We start from the raw sequence: 17,768 nt of genomic DNA on the forward strand, positions 1-17,768 counted from the left end.
TTAACATGCTTTGTTTAGAAGAAGCAGCTTCATGCAGTCTTTACAATACGATGTGAAATATTTTTTATGATAAAGAAAGCTAATATTTAACTTCAATTTTTCATGAAATCACTTTCATGAATGTTTGTTCTACTGTGTGTTCAAAACGTTAATGTTGACATATGTTCACTAAATACAGATCACATGATGGCACATTCATTTCTTCAAGTACAGCTTATGTGCCTCAAACAGCACTAAGGTTCTTTATCTTGCAATGTCAATACTTTGGATCTTCAAGTGTAAACAAGAGCAAAAATTGACAATATTATGAAAAGGATAACTGCTACTCACCACAGAGGAGATGCTGATCTGCAGACAGGCGCAACAAAAAGACTGTTAAACAAAGCTTTTGGCCCAACAGGCCTTCATCGGAAATAGGCAAAACACACACACACACACACACACACACACACACACAGAGAGAGAGAGAGAGAGAGAGAGAGAGAGACTGACTGTGGTCGTGTGTGTGTGTGTGTGTGTGTGTGTGTGTGTGTGTGTGTGTGTTTAAGTAATTCTGATGAAGGGTTGTAAGCTTTTCTCTGACAGTCTTCATGGTGTGCCTATCTGCAACTCAGCATCTCCACATACAGATTAACCTAAAAGTGGCCATTGTCAAATCCTACAGAGTTCTTTAAGTTAACATTACAAGTTAAGTGGTTAACTCCTTCAGACATACAGCACATTACAAGGCACTTAAATTTAAAACCAAAAAACTGGTACCAAATTGAGAAAAATTAATGGACACTGTACTGCAGGTTTTTTTTTCTTCTTCTTCTTCTTCTTCTTCTAAAAATACTAATATTTTTACTCTACATTACGGCATATTTTGTAAGCACTTTTGATTTTGGAGCCATTAAGGAGCCCAGGAAAAAAAAAGTTGAATTCACAAAACCCTAAGATAGATTACCGAGATCCCATATTTTATTGTGGCCAAACTATTTGATTTTATAATTCTAAACACTTGTGTCTGAAGCAGTTCACAATCATTTATGAGGAACATTTTCATCTCTCGTTCTTTGGTTCTAGAATACCTGGTCGGTCAGGTTCTTCCTCAGAATCCTCACTGACTTGTGGTTCTGGTTCTACTTCATGGCACTTAATGTCTTTTTATCCTTATTCACAATATGTCCTGACATTTTTAATCAGACAATATTTTTGTTGTCTTATCATTCCTGCTGTAATTAATACAGAAGGAAGCCCAAGGGGCCCATTGTTTTCAGGGAAGGTGCATTTACATCAATGTCCATTTTGCATTGTACACTGCATCTATATAATTAACGTACTAAAAATGGTTATTTCCATTTACTTGAGGTGCTTTGTTAGCATTACTACTCTTCAAGAAATTTAGGCAGATATATGTATTCACAGCAACTTCACCTTTTTCATTTGCCAACAGCAATAGCGGAGTCAACATGTGTCTTAGGTGTAGAATTCTCAATTCATTCAGTAAATTCTTGTATGAAAGAGACATGAAGGACAATTGCCCAATCACACACAAATTTGGTGAGGCCTACTGGCTTAAATGACAAAACAATTCTCTTGTGTTTATTACCACAGATTCTCCAATGACAACATCCTAATAAGATATTGTTCTGTTTAGTCCTGGACAACTTTCAGCACAAATGAAGGCTTTCTTCTTCATGACTGCCATTTTCCAAAAACTGTGGAAAAGACAAACAATGATGTTGGACCCTTTTGCAGTCTGCGCACTTTCCAGGCATAGCTAATTTGTTTGTTTGTTTACATGCTCACACACAGCCCCAAATATTTAAATTCTGAATGGTGCCAAGAAATAAACAGGTCCACGCTAAAATGGGTTACTGAGTATGTGAACATGCTGGGCCAAGTCGAAACTGTAGTGAAGACAAGTTTTATCACTACCTTCAAAATTTTCCTTAGTCTTTTTGACAGTTCCTTATAAAACTTCCTTTCTTTTGCAACATAACAACTACTACTGGGTAGACATTAAGTTTGAAAAATTTTGGTGTTACTATTACTTGATTGTGCAAGTTTTAAATTTGCATTACACACAGTGCTACTTCTCCCTGGTAAGAATAAGGCAAGTTGTTCTGTGTAATTGTGCAAAAATCTGACAGCAAACACTGGATCACAAAAAAAAGCCACATTCTTAGAAAATTTTCTTGCATTACCTTATGCTTTCGCAATCACTCCCCTATTGTTATACATGAGGGGATGGACTGGGGTTGAGAGCTAGCCTCTTGGAGGAAGACCAGATTGACAGCTAGGAATGCTTGAGGGAGGGGTGGCAGATACAGTAGCACATGCTGAAGGCTACATGGTGATGTGAATTGGGAGGGGCTGATTTGGATGGAGGAAGGAGACACCGTAGAGTGGAGGGCACAGGAACTGTGGGTTACCTGAGATTAAAGCCAGGACGATTACAGGAGTGGAGGATCTGTTGTATGGATAACTCCCAACCACGCAGTTCAAAGAACCTGGTGAAGGAGGGAAGGATCTAGATGGCTTGGGTTGTGAAGCAGCCACTGAAAATGAACATGTTGCACTCAGCTGCATGTTGTGCCACCAGGTGGTCAACTTTGTTCTTGAAAACAGTTTGGTGATGGCCATCATCTTTGTGGACACCTGAGTGATAGTATACCAACATTAAACGCTGTGCAGTGTTTGCAGGAGAGTTGGTATATGACATGGTTGCTATCACAGCTGGCCCGGGGTAGGACTGGAGCAGGTGGTGCTGGATTGGGCAGGTCTTGCACCATGGTATTCCATGGGGATGATGATGCCTGTGACAAGAGATTCGGAGTTGGAGTGGCATAAGGATGGACTAGGATGTTACGTAGGTTGGCTGGATGACGGAATACCAATTTAGGAGGGGTGGGAATGGTCTCGGGAAGGATGTCCCTCACTTCAGGACAGTATGCGAGATAAAGGCCTACTGAAGGATGTGGGTCAGTGGTTCCAGTCCAGGGTGAGATTAGGTGACAAGGCGGACACTCCTTTCTAGCCGATTTTTTGGGGGTGGTGGGGCAAATGGGGACATGTGAGTATATGGTACAGGAAATCTGTTTGTGGACTGGGTTTAGATAGTATAACCTGTCGGTGAAGGCTTTTCTGAGGCCTTCAGCATACTGGGCAAGGGAGTTCTCATCACTGCAGATACGCCATCCATGGGTGGCTAGGCTGTACGGGAGGGATCTTTTGGTGTAGAAGGGCTATTTTTCTCCCACTGAAGAAACTTCCACTCTTGATGACACCACTGCCCAAAGCTTAGCTGCTCAAGTCATTGATACTAACCACTTTCTTCACCTACTTTTGACCATCCACACCCCACTACCACCTGGAACCCTGTTCATTATTGTTGATGCCATCTCCCAATACATCAACAGCCCTCACCAACTACATGTTGACCAACAACTACTTTTCCTTTGAAGGAAAGATTCACAAAGAAATCCATGGATACTGATCACTCCAAAAATATCATACTGCTGACTCTAACAAGATCAAATATGCCTAGAAGTTCATATGAAGATAAGAGAGCAAAGCTACTTGAATAGAATCTTCGCCTTGAGTAAGATAAGAAATGATAAATGTCTAAAAAGCGAACAGCAATTAGTGGCGAGATGGCATTTCAAATTTTGACAGGACATTTGGGACATTATGAATTACCATTTCTTGTACAATGTACAGTTTTATTTCAAATATTTAGAAAAGAAACTAAATGGATGTTAAGAGCACTGAAATGGCTGAGATCCTATGGGAAATACCATATATCCTACTGGAAGATGCAAAAATAGCAATGTATAGACTAATAAGATATTCTAGAAGAGACATATCTAAAAATCTTGTTTAGGTTACAGGAGTTGTTATCCTTAAAAAGAATAAAGGTACATAAATACAAATTTCAGTTACCTCGTAAGTTTACCACAGAATGATAAAAAACTAATGTAAATTCCTCAAAACAACAAATTAGCATTTAGAAATATGAAGTGACACGAGAAGTAATCTTGAGCCTCAAAATTATTACTCAAGACAGAGAAAGGTACATAAACACTTTTTAGCATTGTAAGCTGGGATATCCTCCAAGGCTTTCCATAAAGATGTTCAGGAATGACAAGAATGCCTTGGTTGCCTCCACATTCAGGTAAATCGCTAGGGTGTTCATATGTCCCCATTGCTCACACCAAAGAGGGAGTTTGTCAAAATGAAAGCGCCTGGCAGAAACATAAATGGCAAGCTGTACAACACATTGTGATAATCAAACAACACAAAACTTGTGCTAGAAAATGAAAAATTCTAGAAACTTCATTTAAAAAGCTGAAAGAGTAGATAGTACACACTGCAACAATAAACATTATGAATATAAGGAAATAATTTCTCACTATGCCAATGGTTTTCTGGTCAGAATGCATTTATATTTAAAGGTACTCTCCTTTTATGTCACAAGTCTCACTTCAGTTTTTTTCAGTGAAGTACAATTGTGAAAATTTGGTAAAATATCCATCTATAGCTACTACAGCCTTTTAATTACACTCATAACCCAAAACTATTACCAAGGTCCTGATGTCAGCTGACAGTGTGCATAGTTTACATTATTCCATAATGTGTGTGTAGTGACTGGTATTGAGATATGAGCAATGTAGCACATTAACTTTTTATGTTATTATTTTACCCATAATGGTTAGTAAACACTGCAGCTGCTTTTGTAAATTACATGGTACGAAATACTGCCAAAATGGCCAGTTGCAGTATTTCCAACCGTGTTATTTTATTTTATTCATCGAACAACCTCTCTGTAAGAATGTATCACCGGATCAGTATTGTACACTGGGGGGGGAGGCAGCATTAGGTAGCCTGGCCTTGTAATTGGGAGGATGGAGGCTACAATCTGCATCTGACCATCCTGACTTAAGTTTTCTGTCATTTTAGGTAAATTTCCGGCAGATGCAAGAATATTTCCTACTATAAGGCCATGGTCAACAACCTGCCCCAATCTTCTGAAACTTATCTGTAATTATTTATAAGCCCATATATATGAATTATGTTTCTTGTTCATAAAAGGTAGTACGACTAGTCCAATGTCCACCTAAAAGTGACTGACTGGGGAATAAATTACTACTACTACTACTACTACTTCTACAAATTTGATGAGCAGAGTGGATGATATTACAGCAGCTTTGTTCGCAGATGCATTGGATTGACAATGTCTTGTCTGTATTGGCCTATATTCATGAGCTTTCTCACTCAATTCATACAGGAAATTTTTCTTATACTAGCTAATCAGTAAGAATAATCCCTGTTACATCCCAAAAAATAATGACCATAAGCTTTTGGCGCATACTATCTGACCTGAAGTATCTGGACATCAATATGGGATGTGCCAATCCATCGCCTTTTTGACAGCTTTAACTTTGCAGGGGACACTTTCAATGAGATGTCCAAATGTCTGTGGAACATGGCAGGTCATTCCTCCTCAAGAGCTGATACCAGAGAAAGATGCTGGGGTCCGGAGTGAAGCCAATGTTCTGAGTCATGCCAAAGGCATTTTATTCGGTTCAGGTCATGCAGGTCTGGGCATGCAAGCCTATTTCAAGAATGTTATTGTATACACATTATTGCCTCACAGACGTTGCTTTATGACACGAAGCACCAACATATTGATACAATCAATCATTGTCTCTGAACTGCTTCTCTACTTTTCACAGTACAAAATGCTGTAAAATGTGTTCATATCCTTCCTCACTTAGCATTTCCTTAACTGCAACACATGGACCACATCTTGACCATTAAAAACACCCCCATGACATAACAACATCTCCTCCTTACACGGTAGCTGGTGACATTTTTCCAGGCATGTGCCAAATTCAAACCCTGCCATCAAACTGCCACATGATATAATGTGATTCATAACTTCAAATCACTCATTTCCATTCATTCATAGTGCTGTGGCGTCGCTCTTTACACCACATCAAGTGTCACTTAGCACTGACTACACAAATGTCTGGTTTACAAGGAGCTGCTCGACCACCATATCTATTCATTCTCTTTAACACATTATGCATAATCATTATGCTAGCAGGATTGCTGGTAGAACATCAGAACTCATGAGAGATTCCTTCTGCTGATTTCACCTGATTCTTTGCAGCCACCCTCCACAAAGCTCAACTGTCCCTGTCCATCAGTTCATGAGGTCTGCCTGGTCTTGGTTTGGCAGTGGTTGTTCTTTTCACATTTCTGTTTTACAATCACATCACCAACAGTTGACCTGGGCAGTTTTAGAAGGGTCGAAATTTCTCCAATGATTATCCATGTTCAAAGCCAGTGAGCTCTCCTGACTGGCATTCTGCTGTTCCTGCTTCTTTACTGACAAACCAAGACTCCTTACCTCCTTTTATACTGGCAGGTCTACCTTTTATTACATCTGGTGGTCAATTTTGCATTTCATGTGAGCATCTGGATACTTTTAACAGATAGTCTATGGCTGCCTTTCTTAGAGCCAGGCAGCCAGCTTTCACCAATTGTTTTGCATGCTGGTTCATTTCTGATACGAAACATACACAGAAGTTTCTTTTTAACAGTCTAAACATAGGTGAGAAAATTTGACTTGTTTGTTTGCAGTCATCAATGAACAAATGTTGTACCCACCACACGGAAAACTTTCACACAATTAATTACTCAGGTAAAATGTAGCATACTCTCTAGTCAGATATGACCATCACATCATGTTTCACAGCATTAATCACCAAGCATCGGACATCAAATGGCACACTCTGCAACAAAACTGTTCTTTGTTCGTTGTATAGGTGCATTTGTGTGCACATCATCATGGTATTTCCACAAAATTGCACCCATGTCAGTTCCAACTTGCAGATGGTTAGTAAAATCTCATTCTACATAGGCTACTGAAATGGGAAAAATCTACTTTTCCTGTATTTTAATCATTACAGAAACACAATTTTCACAAATAAAATCTTATGTCCTACAATGAGATGTTCCCAGTAGTGGGATCGACGTTTTGCAACAACCTATATGATGGTGTATGTCAGGATACTAGGTATGACATCCTGCAGCCACTGACCCTGGTGCATCCTGCTTTACCAGTAACCAATGAAAAAGAAGTTATCCTTTTCTCATTAAAATTACTTCCATCATTATTTTTCTTTAATTATTTGATTCATCAAATGTATTGTTTTTAAAAACCACTATGTCCTTTTAATTATCGTATTAACATTATTTGTCCTTATTTCTTCATTGGGCTCTAAATCATGGTCGATTTGCAGTTAGCCATCACAAATCAGTTCTGTTTTTATTTCTCATTTTATGTTTCCTCTTGCATTTGTTCCATGTGTGTGCAGCATTTAAAATGTGCAACAACATAAATTCATCAACCAACAAATGTCATGACAAAAGGATGGAGGATTTTGATGAAGAAATGTCATGAGTGGCTTATGCTATGCATAGTGTTTTAAATGTTTATATGACAGTTAACCCCCCCCCCCCCCCTCCCCCCCAAAAAAATGTACATCCAATAAAGAAAAATAAATTTCTGTGACTGTTTCACAACAAAATGAATACTGATAACTATTTTGTTGTTGTTGCCAAGTTACTTGATTGTTATTTTTAAACAACCAAATATTATGATATAAAAATTTCTAAAAATAATTAAAGCCAGGTGGACAAAGATTCCAAATGTAAAAAAGAATGGCAGGAAGCCAATAAGAGAACAAACAAGAAAGTTAATGTGATGTTTAAAATGATGTGGCAAAGGATTACGAATTTTAAAAGCATTACATTTGAACCAAATACAGAAGAAAAAATAACAATGGAAGTCATTTCAAAAACAAAACACCTTGAAGGAATGTGACAGGATTTGAACCCACCACTTTCGGTTTACCAGTCTAGTGTGATATCCAGTATATTATGATGCCAGTCATAAGAACTGTGTTAATTATAATGCTGTACAGCAGCAGGCTTAATTTTTTTTGACATTTACTCATGAACAAGGACCCATCAAGGTGTATGGCTTTAGGATGGGATACTTGGTATCCTAACTTACACCACCATGCAAATGGCTGTGAAAGTCAATCCCACCACTAGGAATCTCTCCTCACTAGTATGAGAAATATATTCAGTTTCTTAGTTGCCATGTTTCCTTCCTTGCTTTGATAATACACATTCTTGTTTCTCAAACTTTTAGTGTTTGGTAAACACCAGATTTCCTCCTTCTTTAGTACTGTTTGCTGATAAGCAATGAGGAGGGGTGGGAAGAACGTAGCCTTTCAGTACTCTTCTTTAAATCAGTTCACAACCATTTTCTCTAACACACAAACTTTTATATTTCCTTGATATGTACACATAATAAATTTCCCTACCATACATAATAAATTTCCCTACAATTCATATGACAAAATGAATTCATAAATGTGTTGCTAAAATTATAAGACAACAATAGGGCCCATACAAAATTGTAATAGAGTTGCATAGGGAATTTAATTGGACTCTCTGACTGAAGAAAGACATCTTTATTGCAAAACCTTTCTATATAAATTTAGAGAAGCAGTGTTTTAGAAAGACTGTACAAAAGTTATATGCCTGCATAAGACATCTAATTTAGGAACTACAGGGTTTTTCAAAAATGACCGGTATATTTGAAACGGCAATAAAAACTAAACGAGCAGCGATAGAAATACACCGTTTGTTGCAATATGCTTGGGACAACAGTACATTTTCAGGCGGACAAACTTTCGAAATTACAGTAGTTACAATTTTCAACAACAGATGGCGCTGCAAGTGATGTGAAAGATATAGAAGACAATGCAGTCTGTGGGTGCGCCATTCTGTACGTCGTCTTTCTGCTGTAAGCGTGTGCTGTTCACAACGTGCAAGTGTGCTGTGGACAACATGGTTTATTCCTTAGAACAGAGGATTTTTCTGGTGTTGGAATTCCACCGCCTAGAACACAGTGTTGTTGCAACAAGACGAAGTTTTCAACGGAGGTTTAATGTAACCAAAGGACCGAAAAGCGATACAATAAAGGATCTGTTTGAAAAATTTCAACGGACTGGGAACGTGACGGATGAACGTGCTGGAAAGGTAGGGCGACCGCGTACGGCAACCACAGGGGGCAACGCGCAGCTAGTGCAGCAGGTGATCCAACAGCGGCCTCGGGTTTCCGTTCGCCGTGTTGCAGCTGCAGTCCAAATGACGCCAACATCCACGTATCGTCTCATGCGCCAGAGTTTACACCTCTATCCATACAAAATTCAAACGCGGCAACCCCTCAGCGCCGCTACCATTGCTGCACGAGAGACATTCGCTAACGATATAGTGCACAGGATTGATGACGGCGATATGCATGTGGGCAGCATTTGGTTTACTGACGAAGCTTATTTTTACCTGGACGGCTTCGTCAATAAACAGAACTGGCGCATATGGGGAACCGAAAAGCGCCATGTTGCAGTCCCATCGTCCCTGCATCCTCAAAAAGTACTGGTCTGGGCCGCCATTTCTTCCAAAGGAATCATTGGCCCATTTTTCAGATCCGAAACGATTACTGCATCACGCTATCTGGACATTCTTCGTGAATTTGTGGCGGTACAAACTGCCTTAGACGACACTGCGAACACCTCGTGGTTTATGCATGATGGTGCCCGACCACATCGCACGCACAGCCGACGTCTTTAATTTCCTGAATGAATATTTCGATGATCGTGTGATTGCTTTGGGCTGTCCGAAACATACAGGAGGCGGCGTGGATTGGCCTCCCTATTCGCCAGACATGAACCCCTGTGACTTCTTTCTGTGGGGACACTTGAAAGACCAGGTGTACCGCCAGAATCCAGAAACAATTGAACAGCTGAAGCAGTACATCTCATCTGCATGTGAAGCCATTCCGCCAGACATGTTGTCAAAGGTTTCAGGTAATTTCATTCAGAGACTACGCCATATTATTGCTACGCATGGTGGATATGTGGAAAATATCGTACTATAGAGTTTCCCAGACCGCAGCGGCATCTGTTGTTGAAAATTGTAACTACTGTAATTTCGAAAGTTTGTCCGCCTGAAAATGTACTGTTGTCCCAAGCATATTGCAAGAAATGGTGTATTTCTATCGCTGCTCGTTTAGTTTTTATTGCCGTTTCAAATATACCGGTCATTTTTGAAACACCCTGTATGAGATTAAGGTAAGAGAGATTAAGGTAAGAGAGATTAAGGTAAGAGAGATTAAGATCAAGATCAAGGAATACAGGCAGCACTTTTCCCCTTGCTACATATGAGAACAGATCGGTCATTCTATAGAATGGTGATAAATTTATTTTCTTTAACGTAATTTGGCAAAAGTCACCAGGCCATTTCACTCTCCATGCATGTCACTGGGATGAAACCAAACCATGACCAATTAATCACACTTTGAGTACAATATTTTCAAAAACAAAGTATCATAGTACACACGTCAATCCTTTTACTATATTGCAACAATACCAGAGAAGGAAAGTTGCTACTGATCATATAGCGGAGATACTGAGTCGCGATCAGCACAACAAAAAGATTCACACAACTTTCGGCCATTAAGGCCTTTGTCAGCAGTAGACATACACACGCACATGTGCACACACGCATTCGCGCAATGCGTGCATGTGTGTGTACTGCTGAAGAAAGGCCTTAACAACCAAAAGCTATAATTGTGTGAATCTTTTTGTTGTGACTATTGTGACTCAGCATCTCCGCTATATGGTAAGCAGCAACTTTCCTTCTCTGGTACTGTTACATTCCATCCAAGATTTTCCATTGTTTGACTTTTACTATACTGGACGAATGAAAACAAAAAGCGGTACAGAAATTATTTTACCTGGTTTTGGAGAAGGTTGATGCTGTTCTTCCATTGCCTTTTCAAAAAACTTCATCTTATCGCTCACAGAAGTTTTGTTAGCAACCGCATTGTTCACTGCCTAAAGAAACAAAACAGCAGCAAAATTATTAGCTAACAGTACAGTTTGCAAGAGAGTAACAATTATTCATGTACCTTCGTACGAAAGAAGGGCATTAGTTTTTAATAATACTATGTTTAATAGCATGCTGAAAATTTGGAAGGAAATTCAGGAAGAAGGTGTCACGGGAGTTGGCGATAAAGAGTAATGGAGGGTGGGAGGGAGACGATGTGTTAGGAGGGAGGGGGGAGATAAGAGACCAATGTTTATTTATAAGCATAAAGAAGATAAATAATCTCTTCATGACAAACAGCAAACAAAAGTAAGAACTTTTTAAATAAACCTCATTAATCAGTAACTAGTAAAGCTCAGTACAGAAGACTATTTTTATCAACTTGCTCCATGTGTTATCCAGTAGAAAGTACTTTGCCAAGCCATAGCAAAAATGGAGACCCACCTCAATGGCATCAGTCTTCTTGGATGAAAGGCGAGCATTAGGCTTTTTGCTGCGAGCAATGGGATCCAGCAAGTCCTCCACTGAGGAGAAGGCTTCACTGTCAACTCGTTCACTGTTATTGCTAGGAGGAAGTGTGGAATAGCGGCTGTATAAAGGCATAGAAGGATATGTCTGGTTAGGAAAAGTAGCTGGTTCACATTGCACTACAGGAGGAGTGTTTGGATTAGGGGATGTTTGGACATAAGAAGTGGAATTGTTTCTTCCAATTACAGAAGCAGCTGGAGTACTATTGCTTGTCTGTTGGGATAACGTAGCATAATGCAGAGTGGCACCTTGACCAAGACCAGGCGAGCTAGGGCCCATGCGAGGAAGGGTAGTAGTGGAGATAGCATCAGACTTCTGGACCAGCTGAATAAACCAATACCAGAAATATAATAATTAATTCACTAGCTACTTTGAAAGAAGAGTATTACATACTACTCAAGACGCATGACAGTCAAAGTTTTATGTGCTGCAGTTCATATTTGCCAGTAAGTAACAACAATGGCCTGAAATGAACTGCAGAGCTTCAAAAGAAAATGTGTGGCAAATCCTGCTGAACAGCATTGATGATAATTTGCTCATTAAAATAAATCTAAGGATATATGGACCATGTGAAACAAAAGTGGGACCATTCACTTTAGTAAAAAGTTAAAAAATTTGTATTTTAAAAAATCAAATGTAAAGAAAAGAAGAAAATAAACTTTAACTGACAGCCATCTTGAATTGTTAGTCAGACACTATTATGCATGTTGCAGGTACAGAAAAATGAAGAAAACCAATTAAACATCAAGAAGGAACAAATTTCAACACAAATTACAAGTGGATGGCAGGAACAGTGAAATGCAAGAGATAGTTTTGGTAATCTTTACACTTATTTCTTGGATCATGCACAAGCCTGAATAAGATGCAATTTTTCTCAAATTCACTGACAATAAAACTTACATATTTCAAACTGAAAGGTAAACTTAGTACAGTTACATTGCAAGTGTCTGTATCATCTATAATGAAATAGAATTAATATTTGGTAAGGGGTTGAAATGTTAGTGGCAAAAAAAAAAAGATAACATGTAGTAGAACTCTTAACACCATAAATCATCAAAAGCGGGATGATAAAAAAATCTCAATATCATTACAATAATAATTATTATTATTATTATATTATTATTAAGAAGTTAGGATGTGGGTACAATAGAAAGAGGAGGCATGCTAAACAGATTGTCATGCTCAAAACTGTGCCAAAAATTTAAAATTGTACCAACCTTCTCAGTTCTACACATCTTCTGATGCAAAGACAACATTTGACCAAATGAGGAGAGAAATAGAACCAAATGAAGAGAGAAACTTAGTTTCATTCAGACATTATTTTCTTTACAGATGTATAGCATACGGCATAGAGAAAGCATTTTATTGAGTAGTATGCATGAATAACAACAAATATCAGCATTTTCTAATATATAATGAGTTTTTTATTTAATGAAAAACCACAAAACTAAATAAAACTGTTAATCCCATTATTTTAAAACTAGAATTCTCAAGCCCTACTATTAATATATTCACTTAGAGAGCAGGTAATTATTTGCTTTGAGGTTCAATTTTCACTAACATGGACACTACAACTGTTAAATTAATCTTGGGTTTTGCAACTGTAGCTCAGACAGACGGTATTGCCAGTGTAAAACATTAAGAAAAAGGCACTACTCTGTCCACATAAATATAACTGTAACAGATAATCTAAAATCACTAAATATACCTTGGCTCATGTCATGATCTTCTGGAATCTGCCCAAAATTGTAACATCTGTTTTAGTCATTTTCTGTTTCGTTCTCTGTATAGAAAGGCAGACTTTACATCTGGAGCACTTATCATTTTTACAGTCCCGAATAAATATAGCAAAATTCAGCAAATTGTAGAGAAAGAAACAACAACAGTCAAAATCATGGTAAAAATGTTAGTAATCTACAAGAAGAAATAAAACAAAGCCAAGGATATTAAAATATTTGTTGATTTTCTGAAGATTCAACTAGCTCTATAGATGCCACTTAATTAACCCTAATTTCTCACACTCAGTCTCAGAATATCAAAAGTCAAACACGCTTCAGTAAAAGATTTAACTTGGATTTATAAAGTGGGGAAACAGCTGTCACCTGAAGCAATAGTATCTAGCAGTGAAACTCATTTCCACATTACATGACTGAAAAATCTATTAAACTGTTATAAAAACTGAACAGAACAGAAAAGCAGAATAGTAATGATGCTTTGGGCTAATTGTGGACTGGGATGGCACAAATGTAGTGAATGTCAAATAATATTTTGTTCATATTATTTGCTTCTATTAGTTATCCACAAATTAAATGTGTCATGGCAATATAGATATTACCAGTTATGAAAACGAAAGAAATTATGATTGCTCCTGAACTAAACAAAATTAGATGCTACACAGAAGTAGTGGCTAGAAAGAATATAATGAGAAAGAACTATAACCATTTTATTGCATAGTACAGCACATTGTGTTCTTTATTATAAATGGCATAAAACGGCTTTTTATAATAGACAGGCATTCAACTTCTTTAATATGTTTATGGGTGGAAATGCACCAAGAAAGCTATGAAGGTATTGAACACAGGGTGACTGCCTTGGTACTCGTGTACCTTCAAAACAAATTCGGTTTCATGATTTCTCCCATCCTTGTAAACTTCATAACTTCGTATCCCCTTCATTTCTTTTCATAGAGAAACATAGAAGTACAATTTCTGAGAGTCAATTTAACTGCTAGAAATGTTTCACATAGCAACAATACTTGGATTACTTTCACAATAACAGAATTAATCAAGTGGCCTAATGGCAACACTGGTAACTGCATTTATTTTATGACTTCACAATAAAGATGGAAAAATAATACTCAGAGCAATATCACATTGAAACTACAGAAAGTTAGATGGACAAGGCAGAATGGAAAACAAGGGGACAGGCAAAGGGGGAAAATGCACTGCTTAAATGTGCACGACAGGAAGTGGCATGTGCATTTGATTACCACTTGTAGCATTGCACGACAAAAATTTTATATTTGCCTCTAAGCAAAACAACTAACCTGTGCTCTTAGATTTCCTGAAATAGTTATTTGGCTTCATGACATGATACGAGAGACCGACAATATCAGGCAAACAGAAATAATTTAACACCCTGCCCTGCCCCCTCCTCCTCCTCCTCCTCCTCCTCCCCTCTCTCTCTCTCTCTCTCTCTCTCTCTCTCTCTCTCTCTCACACACACACACACACACACACACACACACACACACACACACACACACACAGTGAGGCTATTTAGTTCTTGAATGCTGTATTAAGTGTGTTACACAACAAAAAGAAGTTCTTCAAATGTTTCCTGTTTTATCAGTGTCACATACATCTTGTGTGTATCATACACATTACAGTGCCTGAAAATGCAAGCCATCCATAGTTCACACTATGATACAACAAAAAATAGAATCATAGAATAAAATATTTTAATGTTTTACAAAATGTATTGTCTTATAAACAATCAAATGACACTATGTCAGATGTTTAACAAAAAATATATATAATGAGGTACATTTGCATCCCACAGCCAATACAACAATAACATTCGAAACAAACAAACAATTACCAGCTAGTTAAACTTTTACACTTATCACTCATACTGACAACACCATAAAAATATCTACATAAAAGTGTTTAAAGGAGATAATATTAACTTTTGGTCTTGTGTAAAGTGATCCCACGAGTTAAGACGGACAATATAATAATAGCAACTATACAAACATCTTTGATCAATGAAGTCTTTTGCACTATATTACACAAAGTACATATGCTGCAACATACAAACAATATAAGTGGTTCTCCTCTCACTCAGGTTTTTGGCATGAGACATCCATTTATTTTTGGCAAACACAAACAAGTCAACAGACATTCACATAGTTTTAAACAATATATACAGTCTTAAGTCTGAGAGAACCACCAGCTCTCTTGTTTGCTTACTACTTTTGATATTACTGTTGATCTTACCATTATATAAAAATATATGAACCATTATGTTTCTGGTACACTAGAGCAAGCTGATAAGCCTGCACTCATTACATCATAAAAACACACACTCAGCATTATACCACTTTGATTCACTTATTAATAGAATGCACAAGTATACTTTAAAATCTGTATGTAAAAAAGGAGTCATATACAATTAAACTGAAATTCAGTAATTGTTACATATTGCTTAAGTTAGATAAAAACTAACATCTGTTGTATAAGAATGTTAATTTTTTTCTTTTTTTTTCTATACTAATCGAATAAGAGTGGGCAAGAATGTTGCAAAGAAGTACATTTGAGGAAGACTGGAAGAACATGATTTGCAAATGTAATGCAGAGTATTTCACATTATAATATACAATGAGAATGACAGGCATATAACAAACACTGATCAAACATCACACCACAGATTTATCTTTTTTTGGCAACAATGAACTGTTAAGACTCTCACATGTTCCATTTTTTCATCTATCATGTTAAAAATGTACCAATTTGAGGAATACTTTAAACTATGAAACTTTGTTCCAAGGGAAGAAAAATTAATGAAGTCCGGACAACACCAAAAGGTACAGATTTTTCACGTTTAAGTTTCTTGTGATCTCTATTGAAATATAATGAAATGACAACATCGCACTAGGGGCTGACACCTTGTATCCCCAGACATGAATAATAGATCTTGCCACAGTGGAGAGGTTTGTGAGCCTTAGTGATACAGATAGTCGAACTGTTGGTACAACGAGGTTGGGTGGGTGTTCGTGGAGATGCCAAACAAATATATGGTACCCAAATAAGGTCAACAGACTGCTCAGTAGATGCAGGGCCGAAGTCTGGACAAATGCCTAACATTGCCTTGCAACATTACCCAACATGATTTCTCTTTGTTGGTAAAGTGAAACAACAGCCATTAAATTCTCAGAGAATATGCAAACCTACTATATCATCTGATAATAAACACATCCTCCTGGGTAAAACACTGCAGAGTTAACATAGTCCCCCAATTCAGATCTCATCACTGGGACCACTCAGGGAAGTTGTCAGAAAAAAGAAGAAGCAGAAGCAGAAGAAGAAGAAGAAGAAGAAGAAAAAGAAGAATTGGCAACCTACAGTTCAGTGCGTAGAATGTTATCAACATAAATTCAGTTGGATGTAATGCTAGTGTAGCTCTCATAATGAACAAAAAATATGAATGAAGGTGAACTACTATGAACAAGACAGTGAACAGATTAAAATGCCAATTTATTTATACACAAAGCCATTACCCAACACAGTATTAACAGAAACTTACTTTTTTGAGATGATGACTACATTCTTAAAAACTTGCGAGAAAATAAATTGTTAGGTACACAAAGGAGGCAAAAATTTCTTTGTGATGGGGTAGTGTGTGGAAATAGGAAAAAATGAAAAATAATAAGAAAATGTGCAATGGGTGAAAAGGTGTAAAATGGGAAAGCACTTGTTTTCACAGAGCACAGCACAATCAACATAGAAACTTGTTTTGAAAATCATCCCAGAAAGATGTACAGATGGCAGAGACTGGAGAAACTGAAAAGTTTCAGATAGATAGGAAACAAGGTGTTAACTGCAAAACAATTCCAGGACTGGATGTGGATTCTGAACTTATTGTCTAGTTATGAAACACAGATTAAAGCTGATGAAATGGCAAAGAAGGTACAGAATTAAGAATTTGGGGCCTACATGAATTGAAACTACAGATTTTTGAGATATTCAAAGGGAGAATTAGGTAACAGACAAACTATAGAAATGGATAAATAGAAGATGAATGGGTAACTGTGAGAGATGAAACACTACAGCCAACAGACAAAGAAGTAGGAAACAAAACAAATAAATAGGAAACAAGACAAAGCTCAGCATATGAAACACAAGATATTAAATTTAACTGATATCTATACTTCACGAGCTACTATATGGTTGTGGTGGAAGCTCCTTTGTGTATCATTGTCACTTCCCCCTTTTTCTGTTCTAGTCGTGAAAGGTTTGCAGCAAGAACAATTTCTGGTAATTTTATGTACATGGTCTTTTCATGAGACAGACTTAGGAGGAAGTAATGTATTGGTTGACTCTTCTAAGAACATACAATATCTTAACTTTAATTGTATACCAAACTGTGATACAGAGTGCCTCTCTTGCAGTGTCTGCCAGAGGAGTTTGCTAACATCTCCATCATACTTTAGTGCTTACTAAATTAACCTGTAATGAAATGCGTTACTCTTCTTTGGGTCTTCACTATTACTTCTATCAATCTTA

The 17,768-nt window shown here is 37.5% G+C and overlaps 1 protein-coding gene across 10 annotated transcripts in view; it reads right to left on the bottom strand.

Annotated features, from left to right (window-relative positions):
* The window catches only part of LOC124611222 (protein lap4), a 528,343-nt gene that overhangs the window by 69,253 nt on the left and 441,322 nt on the right, over positions 1-17,768 (bottom strand). For 9 of the 10 annotated variants that reach the window (XM_047140227.1, XM_047140228.1, XM_047140229.1 and 6 more), the window contains 2 exons: positions 11,401-11,808; positions 10,865-10,964 (listed from right to left, as the gene is read on the bottom strand). In XM_047140227.1, the coding sequence (XP_046996183.1) occupies positions 10,865-10,964; positions 11,401-11,808 (508 nt within the window). The remainder of the gene's footprint in view (positions 1-10,864; positions 10,965-11,400; positions 11,809-17,768) is intronic. The other variant, XM_047140233.1, reaches the window with a different exon arrangement.

This window comes from Schistocerca americana, chromosome 1 (assembly GCF_021461395.2).
Source record: "Schistocerca americana isolate TAMUIC-IGC-003095 chromosome 1, iqSchAmer2.1, whole genome shotgun sequence".
Classification (NCBI taxonomy): Eukaryota; Metazoa; Arthropoda; class Insecta; order Orthoptera; family Acrididae; genus Schistocerca; species Schistocerca americana.